General features: G+C 34.1%; 5 protein-coding genes across 5 annotated transcripts; 4 read left to right on the top strand and 1 right to left on the bottom strand.

The window, feature by feature from the left end:
• The first annotated feature begins 2314 nt into the window (after window positions 1-2314).
• On the top strand, window positions 2315-3055 carry LOC123922130. Its single transcript, XM_045974875.1, has one exon. It carries the CDS (start codon window positions 2315-2317, stop codon window positions 3053-3055), a length of 741 nt encoding a protein of 246 aa, XP_045830831.1.
• Window positions 3056-3868: 813 nt separating this feature from the next.
• On the top strand, window positions 3869-5978 carry LOC123924743. The gene is made up of 4 exons (XM_045977709.1): window positions 3869-4109; window positions 5135-5205; window positions 5341-5421; window positions 5716-5978. Exons 1-4 carry the CDS (start codon window positions 4004-4006, stop codon window positions 5725-5727), a joined length of 270 nt encoding a protein of 89 aa, XP_045833665.1. The 5' UTR covers window positions 3869-4003; the 3' UTR covers window positions 5728-5978.
• A 1076-nt stretch (window positions 5979-7054) lies between these two features.
• On the bottom strand, window positions 7055-10329 carry LOC123924742 (uncharacterized protein DDB_G0283697-like). The gene is made up of 2 exons (XM_045977708.1): window positions 9828-10329; window positions 7055-8584 (listed from the first exon to the last, which is right to left on the bottom strand). Exons 1-2 carry the CDS (start codon window positions 10017-10019, stop codon window positions 7310-7312), a joined length of 1467 nt encoding a protein of 488 aa, XP_045833664.1. The 5' UTR covers window positions 10020-10329; the 3' UTR covers window positions 7055-7309.
• Window positions 10330-13067: 2738 nt separating this feature from the next.
• On the top strand, window positions 13068-20365 carry LOC123924174 (protein LTO1 homolog). The gene is made up of 3 exons (XM_045976964.1): window positions 13068-13327; window positions 17225-17416; window positions 19716-20365. Exon 3 carries the CDS (start codon window positions 19736-19738, stop codon window positions 20144-20146), a length of 411 nt encoding a protein of 136 aa, XP_045832920.1. The 5' UTR covers window positions 13068-13327; window positions 17225-17416; window positions 19716-19735; the 3' UTR covers window positions 20147-20365.
• On the top strand, window positions 16100-16528 carry LOC123922128 (uncharacterized mitochondrial protein AtMg00310-like). The gene has a single exon (XM_045974874.1). It carries the CDS (start codon window positions 16100-16102, stop codon window positions 16526-16528), a length of 429 nt encoding a protein of 142 aa, XP_045830830.1.
• Window positions 20366-21910: the final 1545 nt, after the last annotated feature.

Raw genomic sequence — 21910 nt, 5'->3', positions numbered from 1 at the left:
AAATTGTGACATTTAAGTTTAGTGCTCAAAAGTTCCTCCACAAAAAAGCGCTCAAAATTTAATTTCTATCTCATGATTTTCGTTACTTTTATTTTAAACTTTTATCTTAAATATAAATTTGATTATTAATTAAGAGTGTCCTTTTTTATAATTTACACTTATAAGCTAGTTCAACTTTTAATTTTACCAAACATTGTAATTAATTTATCAGCTATAAGCTATGAGTCATCACCCATCAGCTACATGCTATAAATTATCAGCTAACTTATCAGTTTAATATATTTTTTTTATAAGCAAAGTTTGAATTATAAAGAGTACAAGGAGGTACTCAACCCTTACAATTCAATGGAAATAACACCTTAGATGCAATGTAAGCAAATTAAGAAATTGCTACACTAGTCAAAAAAGCTACATTAACATTGCTCCCTAAACGACCTATTAACCAATATCCCTGGGTACTATTTAGCATTTGTCTTTTTTTATTAATATGATATATTACATTAACCTATTCTATTTTGATTTTTAATTTTTTTTTATAGATATTTTGTAGTTACTCCAAATCCATGGTCCCATAATATAGCATCATTCTTAATTTTTTTATAGATATTTTAATACTTATTTTGATCGTAGTATAGCATCTCAACTTTCTCGACGAAAAAAGTTCAACTTAAGAAAACCTCATTCTTTCCATTACGATTTGATTCTTTTGGGATTCATGGTACATGATCCTTCTTTGGTTTATGTGAAATTTCTTTGGTTCTTTTCCTTTTGCATAATGCTCTTTAATTTTCTCTTGCAATCGTAAAAAATATGGTTTTCTGAAATGTAGTTGCTTTCTTAATTTTTTTTCTAGATAAAATATATTTTTATATTACAAGTATTTATATATTGTTTATTTAAAAACTGAATAAAATCGAATCAACCGAGCCGAAGTAAACCGCATAAAATTGGATTGGATAAGATATTTTTTGTAATCATCCAAAAATCGAACCAAACCGCATGTTATTTCCTCTTTGGATTGGATGACTTTTTATCTCATAACCGATACAAACCGAACCGCGAGCACCCCTAATAATTTTAATGTATCTAGTACGAGTATTTTTTGTCCATCTAAATATTCTAGATAGATTTTGTATGGATGTTATAGTTACATTCCGAACCATATGTCTATTTGGATTAGAAGATATGTTACGATCTAACTCTGCGTTTAATGGGTTCAAAAATTATGTTTCGAACTGATATCCCTGTTGAGTTCTTATGCTTTCATTTCGAAAACAAAATTCATCCAATTACTATAGGGATGATCCCAATCCGGAATATGAACCATAAAAGAAAATACCAACTAAATCAATTACGACAATATAGATTTCTAATCCAATAATTTTCTGTGATGGAAATGTTTAATTGGTTTCGAGCGTGACTTTTAAAACTATATTTAAGGGCAAAAACGTATTTTTAGGGTCTAAGAGCAACTTTTTTTTTTATATTAAGAGCAACTTGAAGGCTAAAGAACAAAATTTTAAATCTATAGCAATTTTTTTAGTAAGGTCTTAAAAACAACACAAAACACAAATTTTATAAAATTAAATAAAAAATATTAATTAAATTATATAGAATCCAGATGTTGAACCTTTGATAAAAAAGATATGAATCCCAACTAACTATAGCAAGTAAATCTTAGTATTATTTAAATCCTACGTAACAAATCTCATGATAAAAAAATCCTAACAATTTGTATCCAAAAAAAAAGAAAAGAAAATCCACATATAAAAATAATAATCATAACAAATCTCACGATCAATATATCTGTATTAGTTAGTTGGAATCCTTTAATCGATAAGATTTAGCTATATAGTAGGGATTACAAACTAGATTTTCGCTATTTATAGTATAAGTTTGTGTGTCACTCAAAAGTCACAACTACAACCTTAGTTACATCAATCAACAACACATGGCTTCCCTCTCAAAAGTTGTTCCCTATGCCATCCTTCCCTCGCTCTTTCAAGAATCATACTTTGACGATGAAGACAACGCAACCAATGTTCATCGTAGCATCTTTGTCCTCATCGACAACAAACGCTACGAATGGAACAACATGTTCAAGGATCACCCCGGTGCTTGGTGTGTCGGTTCGTCCCACGGTTTCCTCATCTTTCTTGACAACAATGGTTGTCCTCAGCTTCTAAACCCATCTTCAAACACTTGCATTGACCTTCCATCTTTTCCTAACTCACTCATTAAGCATGCAAGTGTTAAATCTTATTCTTATTATGCCGAACACCTTCGAAAAACCTTCATATCCAAAGCAGTGTTGATGTGTTCTCCATCTCCTTCACAATACACTCTTGCTGTTATGTATGGTTACCCGTTATGCAAGATTGCTTTTTGTAGCAACCGTAATGCTTCATGGGTCGAACTCTTTGATGCGAAACGATGTTATTACGACATTGTGTTTGATAACAATATGCTCTATGCTTTGGCTGATGATTGTTCTATTGAAGGGTGGGATTTTAGTCAAAAAGTTCCACAAAAGATTTTGTTTGTCAAATACCCTATCATGGAGAAAGATAAGGAAGAAGAAACAAAATTTCCATGTGATAAATTTTCTAGTCAATTATATTTAGTGATAGCTAAAGGAGAATTTTTATTGGTAGAAAGGTTTATTGGAAATTTTGTGAATGGTGATGGTGAAGTAGTTTATGAAGGAAGCAATTTATCATATGAAGGTTATGAAATTTGTCCTTATAGAACAAAGCATTTTAGTGTGTATAAACTTGACTTTGTGAAGAAAAGGTGGGAAAAGATTAAGAGTTTAGATGGTGGAGCTATATTTGTAGGTGCCAATGAGTCTAAGTTTGTGACTGCAAATTCAGGATGCGAAGGAAATTCAATTTATTTCAGTGATGATAGGTGGGAAGAGATGAATTTGGATTATTCATATGGTGGACATGATTGGGGGATTTTCAATCTTCAAAATTCAAGTGTTAAGTTCTTAGCTCCGGATGCAAATAAGATGGATCCACCACCTATTTGGATGGTTCCAAATTCAAATTAATCCTACTTTACTAGTTAATCTTACTTATTTTATCCGGCAACATTAGTATGCACTAGCTATGGTGACTACTAATGGATTATGAATTATCATATATGTTGATGCTTATATATTGTAATGGATTGATTATCATTTAACATGTTATGATTTAATTGTTTCTTTTTTAGAGATGTTGTGATTTTTTTTTTTTGAGGTAGTGATTATTTATTTTTCTGATTTTGTTTACTAAAAGTTTCTAGGAATAGGAAAATAAAGGGTTAATTATTGTCTTTAATCGTAGGGTATTAATTTTGTTGAGAGTTATTTCAATCGTAGCCTAGATCAAATTCTTGTATCTCAAGAAACAAGTTTGTTGTTAGAGTTTGTGATAGTTTTAAAATTCAATTTTGTTAGCTAGTTAACAAGTGAGTGAATATAGGGAAGATTGTTGATAACTTTTAGTGCAAGTTACTCATTTATAAGGATATTGTTTATCAACAACAAAAAAATAATTAGTAAAAATAAAAAGGATATTGAGCTCATAAAAAAAAGATAAGGATATTGATTGAATTTGGAACATCTAGATTACTGAACAAAGATTTGATTTTTTTATAAATTATTTTGATATTTTAAAATTTGTGTCAAACACAAAAAGTTGTCTCGTAATTCTTAAGCGACAAAAATTTGGTTGTTATCCAATTCGTTGCCCCCAAGTTTGTCCAATCCCAAAATAAATACTTCAAAATCAAACACAAAACAACTGAAATTATCGATCTAATATATTATTATTTTTTAGCAGATAAAATTCATTTTTAAAGGAGCGAACAAAAAAAAACCAAACCGTAAAAAGAGAATAGGCGTAGAATACGCAGTCGTATAATAACCCGCAAAGTTCATTTCCGTCTTCCAACGGCATCGGACTACCACACTCTGCCCTTTCTCTCCTCCGTTTCAATTTCAAGCTCAACAGCCATGGCCTCTCTCCTACGTGGAGCCGCATCTCTAACTCGCATTACTGCTTCCGTTTCCAAATCTCCGATTCAATTTATCCACCGCCGCGGCCTCGCCGGAGCTGCAGGTTATTTTCCATTTCTTTATTTATTTAATTATCCGATCCCATATTTCATTCGATCAAAATCTCCGGAATTAAACTCATGATTCAGCTCAATTCCGATTTATGCATTCGAATTATTGAAATCGAAAGTGCTGAAAATTTCATTTCACCTTCTATTGTTTGGTCTGTGATATTTGCCGAAAACTAGTGATCGCTGTTTGGATTGCATGTTGCAAAGTACTGATTGGAATAAGTGTGATTTTGAAAGTGCAATTTTTTTTTTTGTTTGAATTGTTTTGTGATTGGAATAAGCGAGATTTTTTAAACTTCAATTTTATTTTGCTTTGAAATTTTAATGTGAAATGATAAGGGAGGAAAGGGTCTTAGTGTGGAGGAAAGGAGAGTTTGATGTTTATAAATGGCACAACAAATGTAGATTAGTTAAACTTGATTAAAATTAAGTGATTGGACTCAAGTGGTTAATGCGCTTCCCATAGGTCGAATCATTCGGGAGAATTCGAGTTTTATTCATGGGAGGAACAATTTGTTGCTAGGTTTTACTTAATAGGGTCTCCTTCCCCCGAGAACCGAAGTGTTAACACCAAAATAAGTAAATTAATCTGGATGTGCTAACATCACGTTGGCCTGAGTGGAAGTGAGCTCGGATCCCTTAAACAAGGTCTTGCATTTTGAGTCTTATGAATGGAAAAAATATGTGGTTGAGAGTGGAGAGCCTACTAAAGGTGGCCATACATGTTTCCCGACAGAGATTAGTCATCACACAAGCCGGTGGATGCTTCGCTTCGCACCTATAATAACATAAAAGTTATCTATATCTTACATATTCTTTATGTATTTTGTAATCTTGGAACAAAATAATTGAGTTTGGCTTTGCATAATGGGGCTTTATGATATATATGAAAAAAATGTTTCGACTTTCTTTATTTTGTTTTTATTCTGTGAAGAAGTTGAGTTTGTGTATTGTTAGATTTGCATTTAGTACACAATTCTAGTATATGTGAAATGGCTTTATCTTTTGATTATTGCAGATCACCATGGTCCCGCTAAAGTTGCCTGCTGGAAAGACCCAATGAGTCCTTCTAAATGGAAGGAAGAGCACGTGAGTCTCTAGTTTATGTTTGAAGATCAACATGAATTGTTAATTTTTACATTGAGATGATTGGATCATTGTTTTGGAAACTGAAAATGTTTTGAATATTCTTTTGAGTTTTGACTTGTTGTTTTATGCTTCCAGTTTGTGATTGTCTCTCTAACTGGTTGGGGAGTAGCTATCTATGGTGGATACAAGACATTTGCAGGAGGCAAGAAAGAAGAGGTACATTAAGTTATCTTTGTTACAACTAAGAAAACTGTATTTATTAGCTTGTAGCTACATTGATTATCAGTGTGGTTTACCTTGTTTGTTTATAACTGAGTTCTGCAATGTTGTTATGATGTCAGATAGAAGAATAGTTTTCTTTTTTGTTAATTGGAAAACTAGATTTATTACAGAAGAAAATCTCCAGTTTTCTGTTTTGTGTATTGTCATGTTAATTACTCTGATTTAAATCTTATTTGGTAGTTGTCAAAACTTTAGTCTTTACTCACTGAATGCACTGATTTTTTGCAGAAACTGGCTTAAGCGGCACATTGAGGTTTGCAACATATTACATCACAAAGTCTTCCTGGTAATAATGTGTGTGCCCGGGACATTTTTCCGGGATTTTCAGACTCAGTCTTGTTTGCTGGCAAGAAATCCTTTTGCCTTGTTATCAATTTAATCCTTGCATACAATGAATATTGGGAGATGATTCTTTCCATAACATAACAATATGTTACTTTTAACATTATATATTTGCCCATTTTATGCCAATTATTGATTTAAATTTTCAACTACGTTTGCAAGCAGTTAATTACTTTTATTGACATTATTACTACCTGAAGGAAGCTAATCTATGCTATAATTTTCCATATTATCAAATACTCATGATCCTAGTACTAGGGCCAAACAGAGTAGCTCATTTCTCACCATAATGGTTTGAGCCATATAGTCATTTTTGAAAAAAATGATATTTGATAAATTAATCGCTGCACATACTATTACATACTATTATCGAGCATGACCCCTGAGGTTGCCGATGAAGTTTTGAGGTTAAGTGGAAAGGATAATCATTCGAACAATGAACAATCTCTACTGTGTGTTTGACTGGCATGAATACTATCATGATTGCCACAAAGCATGAGGTGATAAATAAATCTGTCTAAAATGTGAGTGAAATGTCTGATATTACCAAAACAAACAAGGAAAGGTGAAATAGCACACAATGACCTTCCTTAAAGTCTTTCTAAACAGCACAAACACCCCCTCTAGCTTCTAAGTAGTAAACACTAACCCCCTTATTTGTCTCTTATTGACAATTGACACACTCGCTTCCACACATCATTTATTAACACTTATAACCTGTTACACAGTTAACATATCCACCGTGCTTTGTTTATTGAAACTGCTAATCTTTAAAACGATAAAAATAGGACCCATGTGAGAAATTTGTGACAACATTAACATGAATATGAATAAAAAACTAGAAAAAGTGTTACCCTTATAATATAATGAATTGGTTTGTAAGACACTACAAGGTTTTGAGAAGTTTCATCCATGAGAACGAGGTTACATGGGAGGAGTAAACACTAAACTTTCAAAACAGTAAGAGATGATGTTGCTTTATTTAATGGGTAGGTGGAGACAAATCTCTTTTGCATTTGTTACATCCTCCATATAATGTGACAACAACTATGGAGGCGGTTGAAAACAAAATGACACTTTTATGTCACAGGAAATCACTAACAAACGCACTTCCAAAATATATAAAATTCAAAGGACCAATGGTACTAAAATATAGTAATTCACAATTCTATTATGAGGAGGTGAGTGTTTTTGTGAAACTAGAGAGAGTGTAAATGACATTTAGCATTACCACAGGATAAATTACTATAATTTGCGCAATGTTGCAATGTTCGAGACAATAAATAAACCGGTCTAAAATGTGAACGAAATGTCTGATATTACTGAAAAAACACAAATAGGGAAAGATGAAATTTGGCTTTGCAGACATCATATTCCTAAGATGATACTAATACCCTCTTTAGTCACTAGTTTAAAATATTTTCAAGCTCAGTAAATCCACAGAATACTATTTTAGATGAACATACTAAATATGACTTAATTACAAACCATGCTGAAACTCTGAATCGTCTATTTCCTCCTTGTACTCTTCTTTCTCATTTTCATCTTCAAATTCAGGTTGGGATTCATTGGAGAAATCATCATTATTATCCTCCTCCCCATCATCCCCATCATCAACTGCTTCTTTCTCTTGCTTTTGCTTTTGCATATCCGAAACTTCAATTTCTTCAGGCTCTTCTTCATGGAAGAGGTTGGATTTTGTTTGTTCAGCGTCTTTGCTAGCATTATTGATATGCCTCCTGATCCAGTTTTGTTGGACAGTACCATCTTCATGCTCTTCTGTGTCATTGTTGATTCCATTATCTGTCACCTGGTGATTAGTCTTATCCACTGTTGTATTGTTACTATCTTCTCTGTTTTGATGGTTTTCAGGCTTCATCAATATGGCCTGTGATTCGGCTTCTCTTTGGTTATTGCCATCCCTTACCTCACCAGAGTCTCTTCCAACTGTTCCATCCTTATCCTCTCTGTAAACCTTTCTTTTTCCCATGTTTACCTCTCCATGACTTTCAAAAATCCCATTCTCCATTAACTTATTCTTGACAATGGTTCTCCAGCGCGTCCCCTTTGTTTTACTCAAATGGCCATGTTTCCTCTTCACGCCAGACAATTGCTTCGCATTGGAAACTTGTTTTCCCCCATCTGTGTTCATCTCGAGTTTTCTTTGATGCTCTTCACTGATTGCTTTCTTATAATCCATTTCTTCAGCTTCAATATCTTTTGCAGTGGCAACATCATCTCGAGGGTCATTATTTTTCTTCCCTAGCTCCTCGTTAGTCTTAATCTCTTCTTGTAATTCAGCTGTAACCTCTCCATCTTTGAAATCAGTTAATTTGCTTTTACTTTCATCACCCTCATATTTGGAATTTTCATCTTTTTCATGATTATCATTCTGAGTTCTATTCTGTGCTTCCATTTTTCCATTTTCTGCCACAATTTGATCAAATATGGTTGGATGTTCATCAACGCTCACCTCTATCTCTGCTTCCTTTTTCTTACGATACTTTCTTGATGATATTCTTTGAGATCCTCTTTGTCCCAAATTGCTCCTTCTTTCCTGCATCATTCTGAGCTCTTTCTGCTTCTCCTCAAACGCTGATTCTATCAGTTTCTGCTCATCTTTAAGTGAATTCATGGTAGATTTCATCTCAGCAATTGTTCTAGCAAGCTCCATCTTTTGACTACTCAGGGCGTATAATTTCGCCTTTGTCTCTTCGTTCTTCCTACTCAACCCTTTGGTGTGCTCTCTTTCCTTCTATGGAATTGAAGAAAACCATAAAAAAAATTAAGGCAATCAATCATATAGTCACTGCAGGTCTTATTAATGAATACTACAGACCAAACATCAGCAGAATTGAATTGAAAAGATATAGAAAATGCAACATCTTTATTATTGTTCACCATGGAGAGAATATTTTTTCAATCCACTTCAAAACATAAACTTCAGGGTATTTTATTGTTTTTGGTCAAGTAGCCTAGTGGCTAGAATTTCACTTTTGAAGGTGAATAAGTGGGAGTACCAAGTTCAAACCCCGGTCCTTGCATATTACATGTAATGTCCCAACCAACCTATGCTCACGGGGACTTTAGATTAAGGAAGAATGGAATAAAGTGAAATCATATAGACTTGAAATTTTTTAAAAACTAGATATTATCTCATCTCATTCCATTTCACCCAATACTATCAATCAAATACATCCAAAATTAGATGATAGTTTAGGGTGATTTGATTTGTCTATTGAAGTGGTCCTTTCTCTACTTTTACTTTGGTGTGTGTGTATTAGTCATCAAAGGACTAAGGCAACATCAACACACAGCAGGATTGGCAAAAGTATAGAGAAGTTTCTTCATTGGTCCTCAAATTAACTGACCAAATACAGTAACCTCCACTACCTTTTCTGTTGGCTGTAAACAGCGGTTTCAAAAATTTGTATTGCATGTTGTTGAATACGTGTAATGTTGATTGCTTAACACGTAGTAAAAGTGAGAAGAACAGAAACAGAATCAGAGAGAACAAAGAGTGAATGGACATTGTAATGATTGATTGTTTCTGGTGCTGTTTGCTATAAGCCTGTTAGTTCTTAAATTTATCAAATTTACAAAACCATTCTCAAATACACTACTTAGACTGTAAAATTACCAACAGCATATACATATTTTTTGTTCATATTATCAAAGTTGTAAAACCATTCTCAAATGTATATTTCATTATTAGTCAGTTTAGACTATAAAATTACTAAGAGAATATACTTATTTTTTAATTTCAATATATTTAGAAACTATGAATTAAAATGGCTGTTACTATAGGCTTGTAACTCCTAAATTTATCAAAATTACAAAATCATTCTATGTATTTCAACAGTCAATTTAGTCCATAAAATTACTAGTAATTTTTTTTTTTAATTTCAACATATTTAAGAACTATGGTGATACCATCTTTAGGACTAATTAAAACGGCTGTTTGAGAGAGAGAGAGAGAGAGAGAGAGAGAAACTGACCTGTAAGAGAACTTGAAGGGCAAGAAGCTGATGATCTTTCTCTTTGACAATAAGGTTGTAGATACGTTTCTCTCTAAATCTATGAAGAACCATAACACCAAGAAGTGCAGCCCCAAATATCATCACTAATATCAACAAAATAGGCTTTCCTCTCTGACTCCCTCCATTATGCAACCCTTTGCTGTAACCCATCTCTCTCTTTCTCTAGAGAGGTGATGATGTTAAATATGAAGGGTTGGCTTCTAAATTTGTTTTTCTAGTCCTTAAAAGGAAAAAAGAATGATGCAATGAAAAATGAAGTGGGTTCTCTTTTTTCCTTATGTAACTCTTGTTGATGAGAGGTTGCTTGTCATGCAAAAAGAAAGTGCCACCTAATCATAGATGGCGTTATATCTGTGGTTATGTATGCATGGAAATTGTGTCAGGCAGGTGATGATGCACTGATTTCCAAGACTTCTCATATTCGGTTTCCAATGTTTTCTCTTTATTAAGTTAACACCCCTCCTTAATTATATTTGCAACGGTATTTATGGAGCATTTATGGAGTACTCCTGTCACTAATTATAAACATCTAAAAAACAATACTCCATAAATACTATATTTGAAAAACTATATTAAAATGAGTATAATCGTTTCTTTTTTTTTTTTTGAAACAAATCGTTTCTAAATCTCTCAATTTTAAAATGAGTGACCTTTGCAAAACTTATATTTGATCATTGTTTTCCAAATTACTAGTAGAAGATGTATTCATTGTATTTTAAACATAGTAATTCTAGCAATTGATACTTTTTTTTTGGTATTCAATTGATTTTTTTTTTGACACAATTGAAACTGGATCATTGTTTTTCTCAATTTTTCTAAATTACTAGATGTATTCGTTGTTTTTTAAACATAATTCTAATTAACACTTGTCTTTGGTATATGAAAAATCAATAATTCCTCTATCATAATATGAGACATAATATGAAACATAATATGAGGACCGATTTAACACTTGTCTTTTATATGAAACATAATATGAATAGGGAAATTGCATGGATTTGTATTAACCCGAGGATCGATTAATTCGGATTCTCTTATGTTGATCCTCTTTTGTTGTTTGTCTTGCACTAATTACAACTATTAGGGTTCATTTGATCTGCAAAATATAAATACTGAACAAAACAGTACAAGACAGAACAAAACAGGACAAACGTTTAAGGTATTGGACAAACTTTGTGTTGTACGATATTTGATGGACAAAATGTTATTTTGGTATTTTAGACAACTTGTGCTGAGGACAAAAAGTTGTCCCGTGGTTCTGTGGGGACAAAAATTTCAATTTTTGTCCTGTCTCTTGACCCTCAGTTTGTCCAGTATCAGGAACAGTTTTAAAATCAAACACAGTACAACAGACATTGTCTTGTCCAGTCCCTTATTTTTTAGCAGATCAAACTCACCATTAGATTGTTACTTCTCTCTAGACCACTTTATTTTTCTTTGTAATCTCAGCCATTAGATTAAGGCTAGAGAGATGACATAACACATTAAAGCATGAGAGTATCCAAACTCGAAATTGCATACGTAAAGGTTGTACTCCTAGAATTGGGTGTAGTTTAAAACCATTTTTTTTTTTATTATTATTATTATTATTATTATTATTATTATTATTATCAAGTTAGAAATTCCACCTTTAAGGTGAATAAATAAGATGTCTGGGGTTTGATCATCGAACACTGATGTTCCTATCAACTGAACTACGTTCACGAAGACGGAAAACAATTACTTTACTTAAATTTTAATCACCAAACTATTTGGCAAAAAATATACAAATAAATTAATCAAACTTAATGTCAAATCCAATGTACTACCGATAAATGAAAAGTATGAAACAATTGAGTGAGTTCCAGCAAACGTAAAACCTATAAGGATTCATTAGTCATGGTGCTCGTGTGAGAAGTGGAAATGATGTGAGCACAAGCACTTTATTTTCTTCGATGTAAAAGGGGAGTTGGAATCCTCTCCTTTTTTTCTCTCAATTATCTCTCTCCATTACTCGTAAAAGGAAAATTGTATTTATAGTTTGTAAGTTACGCCTACAAGTATATTAGAATGCCATTAAAATCATTTTTTTTCTTCTACTTCACATGTTCTAGGTTAACTGGTAAAAAATTGTCGAAATTGTTAAATCAGACGTTGTTATTGGGGTTCGAACCCCAACTCTCTCCCTCACTGTGTGTGTGAGTCTATAACGACTTTATCATTTCTTATTTGTACAAAAAATTGTCAATAATTGAATGAAATGAAAAACAAGAAATTTAATTTTTGTGGTCTTACCCATGTCCCCAATTTATTGAATCCCATGAATAAATTTAAAATCAAAATACAATACAACCGACCAGCCCAGCTAGTCGGACTGGTCCGACCAGTTGGATCGGTCCCACAGAGAAACTGATGAGTTGGCGGGCTGGTTGACTTACAGAACTGGTTTGGCAAACAAACCGTCACGCTCATACCGGTGAATTGGTTATATCGGTATAACCCACACTGAAACAGACCAGTTTATACTTAAATAAATCTATACTACTATATATAAAGAGAATACATGAGTTTTGATGTGGACTTTTCATAATACCAACAATACCATTGATTTTTTTTAGTAGCAACAATAATCTTTTATTAACAAACTCACCATAACACAAGACACATTTTTTTAGCAGTAAAAATTTTTTATCAACGAACTCACCATAACATAAAATAATTTTTTTTTTTTGACATAAATTAAACACAGGCAGACGCGGTCTGACCTGCTAGTATTTCATAAAAAATATCAAATATTGCCTCATGAAAATTGAACTGCGACCAAGGCATAAGTGTATACATCCTTATCACTCGGCCAGGAATTTGTGTGATTATTATGCATATGATATAGATATTACATACTTTATTTAAGAAATATGAATACAACAAAGTTTTTAAAAAAAGATAGAACTTCTATACGTGAGTTTTTTAAGATAAAATTGTGGACTAGACTAACGACTTTTTTATACTTTGTTTAAATTGATTTTTTTTTCTTTTCTTTTTGACATATAAATTGATTTATTTTTAAATTTATACAAATAAATAAAGATAATTTATTTTTTGAAAAAACATAAATACAAAACTTTTATTTAGTAAAAATTTATTTTTATAAACTATTTTTCATAACTAAATTCAAATGGGCTTGGGCACAAACCAAACAGAGGGTAAATTGTAAAATCACCTTAACTTTCCCTCGAGTTAATCACTTCCCACTCAAAACAGCTTATCTGCGATTTTTTCTCCGCTTATTTCCACTTCTCTTCTCTCAAGCACAAATTGTGAATTTTTTTGTCTTCATCCATCAAACTCAGTTCACCGTTGTTACTCCCCCAATATCTCAAACCGGGTCTCGGCCATCCTCTCCGAGAACCACGTCTCTGTCTCAGACGGTGACGACGGTTACTCTCCTTCTTGCTGCTTAGTCACATATCTCAACAAGGGTTAGTTTCGTTCTTCCTTTTGCTCAAATTATCCATGTTCCCAATATTTTTCATACCCATTACTTTGGCTGATATAGTGTATCTTGGGATGAGATGATTGTTATATTTGGGTTCAGCTTAGGCTGAGTAAATTTCATGTAAAGTATATTTCGGTTTACCATTCTTGACTGTTAAGGCACTGTTAAGGCTTTTGTTTTATGTAATTTGCATGCCATGTGTTTGAAGAAATGTGTGTATTAAGGTTTGTTGAATATATGTGGGTTTATATGTTGGAATTAACTTAATATTACAAGACATGATCAAATATTAAATGATTGAAACCATAATCATACTTTATTGCGGAAGCAAAACAATCAAACGAGCATGTTCATAAATCAGAATCTACGACATGTTGATTTATCAAGGGATTATAGGAATACACGAATCCACAAATGAACTTACCTGAAACACAAATTAGCAGAATCGGATGACGAGCACCCGTTGGCTTGTGGTTCTTCCTCAACCAGGACTCCTTATGCCCTAAGCGCTCTTCAGATGGGGAGAAGAGGCAATATGCTCCGTGTCCGGTATATTGGGGACCGTAGCCTTTACATAGTGTGATGACCAATTCGGGTTCCCATTATTCCGAACTGGGTCATCCTAACATCCACTCATATTGAGCCCATACCAATTATTTAAATAGAAATCTAATTAGCCTTTTTACTTAATTTGATCACTAATCAATTAAGGCTTCTAATTGATAAATAGCTAATATAATTATATAAAGATATTTCAACATTATTAGTTACGATATTTATTAAATGAGCGTGTTATTAATAAAGTCATTTTCCTTTTTGCATGTCTAAGATTTTGGGTGATATGGTAGCTTAGGGAATGTAGCCATGATATCATTTATGGATCTATTGCTGTTTGTTTTTCTATATGAGTAGAATAAATTGAAATTTAGTGGCTATTGGTGAAAATCTATTTTTTGTTTATATATACATGTTAGTGAAGTGATTGCTTTGATCTTGTTTCTTTGTGAAAATGCTATTTCTACTTTAGCTACATATGATCCTTTGGATGTGTCATTGCTGCCTCTTTTTTATAGAGATAAGAACTTAATCATGATGTTAATACTCTTGCCTTTATGAGAAAACCATGTGATGTAGTATCTTAGTTCAGTGTTGTCAATTGCAGATTGTGGACAATAGCACTTTTGTTCAAATTCTGCTATGCAACGGTGCTATTGCCACTTTTGTTCAATATTTTGTACTAAATAGCATATTGCGGAACAATAACAATTCGTTCAAATTCCGCTACGGAATAGCACTATAGCGCTACTGTTTAACAACTCTGTCTTAGTTAAGATGCAAAAAGAAAGAATGTATGATATAGTTCATGATGAATATTTCAGCGATAGAATTTTTGTAGTCATTCATTCAATACACAATGCAAAGACTTTGATGTAAGCCTAAGTGCTCATCATGTAGGCCTTATTGCCAATTAAGGGGCCTATATGCTAGTTAGTCACTATTCGCGCTCTAATAATTGTGCAATATGGGGCATGTGATGCTTGGGGGATGCTACAAGTGGGGATTATGGAGCTCTAATCCTCACTATAATACCAAAGGTGGTGCTAAAAGTTAATAACCTATGATAAATAATTTATGGCATTTAAATCCAAGATGCTATGCTTGTAAACTTGTTTTTGGTTGCTTGATTGCATATCCATTTCTTGTGGAAATTAAGTCTCCCTCTGATTTTTTTCTCAATAGTTTGTTTACATGTTTGCTACATAAGCAGACGTGAAGTTTTTTTTTTTTATAGGAAACATACTTTCATTAGAAAAAGGCTGGAACTCAGCCAAACATAATACAATTAGTAGCAGAATTTTCTGCATAATTCGACATAACAGAAGCATTGGGAGCTGCCCCTACCCAAGTTCTATTTCCCACTAATCTAGCCAAAGAAGCTAAGTTATGAGCATCAATATTTTGATCTCTTCTAACAAACAAGACACTAACATTAGGCAAACTAGACAACAATTCCCTACAATCTTGAGCTACCATCTCAATGGCATCAATCTTCACCTTGTTAGATATGCAGCCAACCACATTTGCTGCATCAGAAAATATACTCACAGAGTGCAAACCTTGCTCTCGGAAAAACCGGATTGCCCAGCGTAATGGTTCAGCCATAACTGGATCCACTGCAATGTCATCACACTTGCAGGCACTGAAAGTTGTAAATCTGTCATGAATTTTAAGCACAAGTCCCCAAACAGTTGGGCCATTCAAATTGCAGCCAGCATCAACAAAAACAGAAAAGGATGGGCTTGAAACCGATGGCGTGACGGTGATCAAAGGAAGAGAAACACGGCCCCTCCTTGGAGGGTTTGCTTCATTAAATTCCTGGACAAAGGACATAGCTTCGTCAACCACAAAAATTGGTTCCAACTTGTCTCCTCTAAAAACTACATTGTTTCTAGCAGCCCAAAATTTCCAAAGGAGGGTACAAAATAGTTGAGTGCCTAAAGTATCATGACATGTAAGCCAACTCAAAATTCAGTCATATAAATCAACTTTTAAAGGCATGTGAGATCCAAGGTGGGAAGCAAAAAGAGTAAGTTTCATTAAATCACAGTGAAGAAATAAGTGATCGGTGGATTCCACCTCATGATGACACAGTGAACACTGCAGATCAAGAGAGATGCCTTTTTTTTGCAAATTCGCTCGGGTGGGCAGAATCTCTCCTTTTGGGAGGTCAAAGAAGGTTGTCTTTTCCGTTGTCATGGATCGTGTGTGGAAGAAAGTTAAAGGTTGGAAAGAGAGATTCTTATCTAGAGCAGGTAAAGAGACACTAATCAAAGTTGTGGCACAAGAAATTCCTAACTACATTCTTAGTTGTTATAAAATGCCGGTGGGATGTTGCAAGGATATTAATTCTATGTTGGCCAAATTTTGGTGGGGGTCGAATGAGGAAAAAAGAAAGATTCATTGGATGGGTTGGGAGAGACTCTCTAGAGCTAAAAATGATGGTGGCACTGGCATGGGCTTCAGAGGTATAGAAGAGATCAACAAAGCCTTGCTTGGGAAGCACTGTTGGAGACTAGCTACCGGAGGATCATCTTTACTTGAGAAAATTTTCAAAAGTCGATACTACCCAAACAATGATTTCATGTGTGCTAATGAAGGGTATCAACCTAGTTATGCTTGGTGAAGCATTCTGAGCGCCCAAACCCTTGTTGAGAAGGGTGGTCTTTGGAGAATTGGTGACGGCCGGAAAGTGAGAATTTGGAAGGACATTTGGGTGCCGGACATGAAGATCATCTCTTCTAGGAACAACAACTGTCCTTTATCTGATGATGCTCTTGTAATGGAATTGATTGATGTGGAAACCAAACAATGGAAGCGGGATGTGATTTATTCTTGTTTTGACCCATGTCGCAAAGCAGATTATTGGCATTCCTCTTTCTCTGCACCTACCGTCTGATACTTTAGTTTGGAATTGGGAAGGGATGGTGCTTATTCTGTGCGTTCAGCTTACCATGTTATTTGTGATGAGAAGGAGAGGTCCCTTCCTGGACCTTCGGTTACTAGAAAGAATAAGGTTTGGAAGGAAATATGGAAAGCTCCGGTTCCTAACAAGATAAAAAACTTCATGTGGAGGCTCACCAAAAGCAGACATGAAGTTACTTTAAGAACTACGCTAGGCATTGAAATCTGCTAAATATTTAAATCTTTTGAATTATTTACTTTTACTCATTGCATGAATGATAAAAGCGTGAAGAGAACTTGAGCCTTGTAAAGTATAATTCTATTTTGTAATGGTTATCTGAATATTATGTAGTAAATATCATCATGCACTATAATTATGTTTCAGCCAATGTGAATGAAGTGTTAATATTGGTGACAGGTGAAGGAGGATTAGAGACCTTACTTAGTGGTGCATAAGTGGTTATAGAATAGAATCCAGGGGACTGTTGAAGTCTCTGAAATTTGTTTTAAAGAAGAAAGCGCTATTTTTGCAACTTTGTTATAGCAACTTCACTTGAGGTCTTTTGACTCCGAGTATCTCTGTGACAAGCTCCTTGGTGGCCTTACTCAGGTATATACACAGGCTTTAAATTACTCATTTACTTGTGTTGGTGAATCTTATAGTGATATATATTGTTGCACGGTGAGAATGTGAGTTTTGGTTGGTTCTCTTTTTGTGCTTATATTGATGAGTAACATATATACTATCTCCAATGATTTAATTAAGGAATATTTATTAAATATACCCATGAGTGAATATCTTGTATATTTTTGACAAACATAGTTTTATCTTTGAAAAAAAGTATTGCTTTCGACGCTGTTTTTCTATATATTGGTACGCCTCCCCATCTCTGACATTTTTGGAGAATGGTTGTCTTTATTTAATTTGATAGCCCATTTAAATTAGACTGGCTTTAGATGATACATGGAGTCTCAATTACAGGGGTGAACATTAAGTACCTTTCGTGACTACTTGATCCCTGAATTGAATACCACCCTTGCCACTTTGCTCTCACTTTTGCCTAGTTTTGTTGAGATTTGACCAACTTTTTTTTTTAATATATGATCCTTGTTCAATCTATTGTAAAATATCAAAAGGGGCCAAAAACTGTTATATATGCATGCAGATATTTAAATAGAATTATTATCTATTGAAATTAGTGTACCTTGTTATTACTATATTGGTATTGGAACTAACTCTGACGGATAATGAAAGATTTCATAATGTATGAGACAAGATTTTTCATTTGGGTGTTACTGTTAGCGGCCAACACTCGGTGGGATTTAGTCTCACTTCGGATAGATAGGACTCTTGAGAAGAGTTTATAAAGAGGAGGCAATCCTCACCTTACAAGCCGGTTTTGTAAGGATGAATCAGGCCTCAATATTCGTGACATGGTATCAGAGCCTATCGGGTCTATCGTTGGGCTTCCGACATCGTTCACGCTTCAGGCCCATTGGGCCGGGCTGAAGCGTGAGGGGGTGTGTTAGCGGCCAACACTCGGTGGGATTTAGTCTCACTTCGGATAGATAGGACTCTTGAGAAGAGTTTATAAAGAGGAGGCAATCCTCACCTTACAAGCCGGTTTTGTAAGTATGAATCAGGCCTCGATATTCGTGACAGTTACAAAGAGAGAGCTCATATAATAGAACAATTTAGGGATGCTTAATTGACTTCATGGTAGCTATTCCTATTTCTGACTTGATCTACAAAAATACATTTCAAACATCTATGAGACTTGACTTCATCATGTGAAGGCATAAAAAATAGCAATACAAAAGAACATGATGCATCTGATGTGTAAAACCTCTCACCTAAAGATATGTTAAGGAAAAACTAGAGTTTGTCAACATCTTGAAAGGTCTTGGAAAATGTAAGGGAACAATTATGTAATAAAGTTGTTTGCTTTTAGTAGTCAAATGATGTAAAAGGATTATAGGAAATGAAGAGTCAAAATAAGCACCCAAGTGAAGTTGCTAATGTATTCAACAATGATTCTCCAAAAACCTCCTGTTACTGCTTAGGCATCTTATGCTACAGAACCTTCTATTTGTCAAGAATTTTGAGATCCATTATTAGAAGTCTCTGAATCTCACAAATTCTTTGCAAAGAGAAGGTTCTATAGCACAAGATGGCTGAGTTGGAGATTCTTTGTTGAATACCTAATAATTTGGGCTTTTTCTCTGTTGCAAGCCTTTATTCTGACTGAACCAGTAGTGCTTGTTGATGCAAATTACATGTGCATGTCAATACTGCTGCAAGTAGTGATAGATTAATTCTTGTATTTTGTGATTCTTTCTATGAAATCATATATAGTTATGATATATTCTGTGATGCTTTCTGCAATAAGAAATTGTTTTTTCCTTCACTCCCACCTGGACTAACATTCTTAAAAAGCTTATATGTGATGCTACTTCCTTTCATCTTTGATTGTTTCAACTTTCAAAATGTAATGATGGATTTTTACATGTGGTCAATGAAGTAGATGATCTAGATTTTTTCTTGTTGCTGGTAACTGGTTTTTTTTACTTGGTTGCAAGACCAGTTTGAAACTATCTATTAGAGCCTGGCAAACCAGTTCTAAACTTGAATTAATTCTGGAACTAGTTTTTTTATCTGGTTGTTACAAACTGAACTAGTTTTTGGACTGGTGTTAAACAACTCTTATTTGGTTTGGGTTGAAGAAAATTTTGTTTGGTTCTGATTGAATTCTGGTTCAGTTCAATTTGAATAGTTATTTTTTGCTAAACGAAATCATGAACAGTCCTACATAAATGAAAATAACCTAAACCCCACTCTTTTCTCGACCATAATATTTATATATTTTTTTAAAAAAAAATGTCAAATTGAAAGGTGTCCATTTTGGTAGGTTGTCTATTGGGTTTTACGATGATGGATGACCCATTTGAATCTTCGGTGAATTTGGAGGAGTTACATTTGAAGGAAGGCTACGACGAAGGTTACAGTGACGGCCTCATTTCTGGCAGGGACGAGGGGAAACAGGTTGGGCTGAAGGTCGGTTTTGAGGTCGGCGAGGAACTCGGATTCTACAGCGGCTGCATCCACATCTGGACATCTGCCATCAAGATCGACCCAACCTGCTTCTCTTCCCGTGTTAAAACTGTGATTGCCCAGATGCAGGACTTGATCGACAAATACCCTCTCATGGATCCAGAAGATCTAAAAGTGCAAGAGATCATGGATAGCCTCAGGCTCAAGTTCAAGATGCTTTCTTCTTCACTGCATGTCAAGCTCAACTATAATGGCTATCCAGCTGAGGCCAACGACACTCAGTTTTGAACCAGACTTTGCCTTTTACTCTGTTTCCATTTTAAAGGGGAAAAAAAAAATTAGGGTTGTGATATAGGATGGATTATAAAGTTGGATATGTAAGTTGGAAAGAGTAGATTCTACAAGCTTTCCACTTTTAATTTTGCCATATAACTACTAGGTAACTGCGACAAAGAGTTCATTAACCAAACTTGAGCTCAAATTAAGTTGAAAGCTTATTCTAAATACGAATAATGCTAGCAACACACTCTTTAACAAACACACTCCAACACACTCTCTTTTATTGGTTGAAATTCACATGGGCCCCATAAAAAAATGTGGACCCATATAACTTTTATGGGACCCATATAAATTTTAACCAATAGAAGAGAGTGTGTTAGAGTGTGTTTGTTAAAGAGTGTGTTGCTAGCACTCCTCTTCTAACTACAACATTGACATTAGATGTTTTTATACTCGCTTAACAAAATGTATTTATAGTTATTGAAAGGGTTTGAAATTTATTTAAGCAAATAAATATATCTCAAACTTTGTAATCTTTTATAATTGGGACAAATAAACTCTTAAATTGTGCTTATATATGGGACAAAATCCAAGTGGCAGTCATCACTAGAAAGAAAACTTCACAAAAGCTTTAAAAAAACTTCACAACAGCTACGATGTATTTTATAGAACACGAGTAAACACATTTTCTCAAATTTTAACGGTATGATTTGATGCAAATGGGAGGAGAAATAACGGATGCAGATTGAGTGCATTCAAAGACCATGACTGCATGCAGTCAGCAAAATCAGGGCCGTCTGATTGAGATCAGACGGTTTAAATTTAAAGTCAGAAACTTTAATATTTTAGAAAATTAAAACTGCATCAAGATCTATGCGTTCAATTTTGATCAGACGGTTAGCAACTTCTGACTGCAGCCTGATTGCATGGTTGCTGACTTCATAGGATCCAATTCCGAAAATAACAGTTTAGGTTGATGTACTGCGTGTTGATTCAGAAAAAAAAAAGTTGATGTACTTGTACTGTGTACATGCAGTAAAGTTGAAGAACAAAATGTTCAAAAAGTAAAAGCACTTTATCTGATTCCACGTGCATTCACTCCAAAAGTGGGCCATATCTTATGAATGATAAACGTCCTAAAAACAAACTCTGGTGGTGAATGGTCTGTTATGCTTTCAAGTTTGAATTAAAGGCATGTCCTCAATGGACCAATGGTAGTACAAATATTGGTGCTAGCAGCTAGCTCAACAAAATAATTCAGCAGAAATAGTATGCTACTTTTGAAGATGTTTTCTCTTCCCAATCCCTGTGAATCTTTTATCCCTCATGAGTTTCTAATTTTGCCCTTGAAAAAACTTCGGTTCGTAGAAACCGAAGTTTTTTTTTTTGCCTTAAAAACAAATTTCGGTTTCTAAAAACCGAAATTTACTCTGAATTTGCACTAGAAAAAATTCGGTTTCTGCGAACTAAATTTTCCTGCAAGGACAAAATTAAAATATTGGAGAGTATAAAAGATTCATGGGAGGTGGGAAGAGAAAACATCACTTTTGAAGTCTAACCAGATTGGAGCATTCAGGCCACATATTACATGGACTTGTTATCATCTCTCAAAAAAAGATAAATTCATACTAATTTCTCTTCACCTCCTGAATTGCTGAGAATCCTCCATTTCACCGGAAGATATCTCACGATAGTGTATTTTGTCTGTGAGGAAATCGGGGAGAAGAGCAATCACCTAAATTCTTGTATTACACATACTGCCTATCATAGACA

The sequence above is a fragment of the Trifolium pratense genome, linkage group LG4 (genome assembly GCF_020283565.1).
Source record: "Trifolium pratense cultivar HEN17-A07 linkage group LG4, ARS_RC_1.1, whole genome shotgun sequence".
Taxonomy (NCBI): domain Eukaryota; kingdom Viridiplantae; phylum Streptophyta; class Magnoliopsida; order Fabales; family Fabaceae; genus Trifolium; species Trifolium pratense.
Note: the sequence above shows the minus strand (reverse complement) of the source record. Positions and strands in the feature narration are given on the sequence as shown.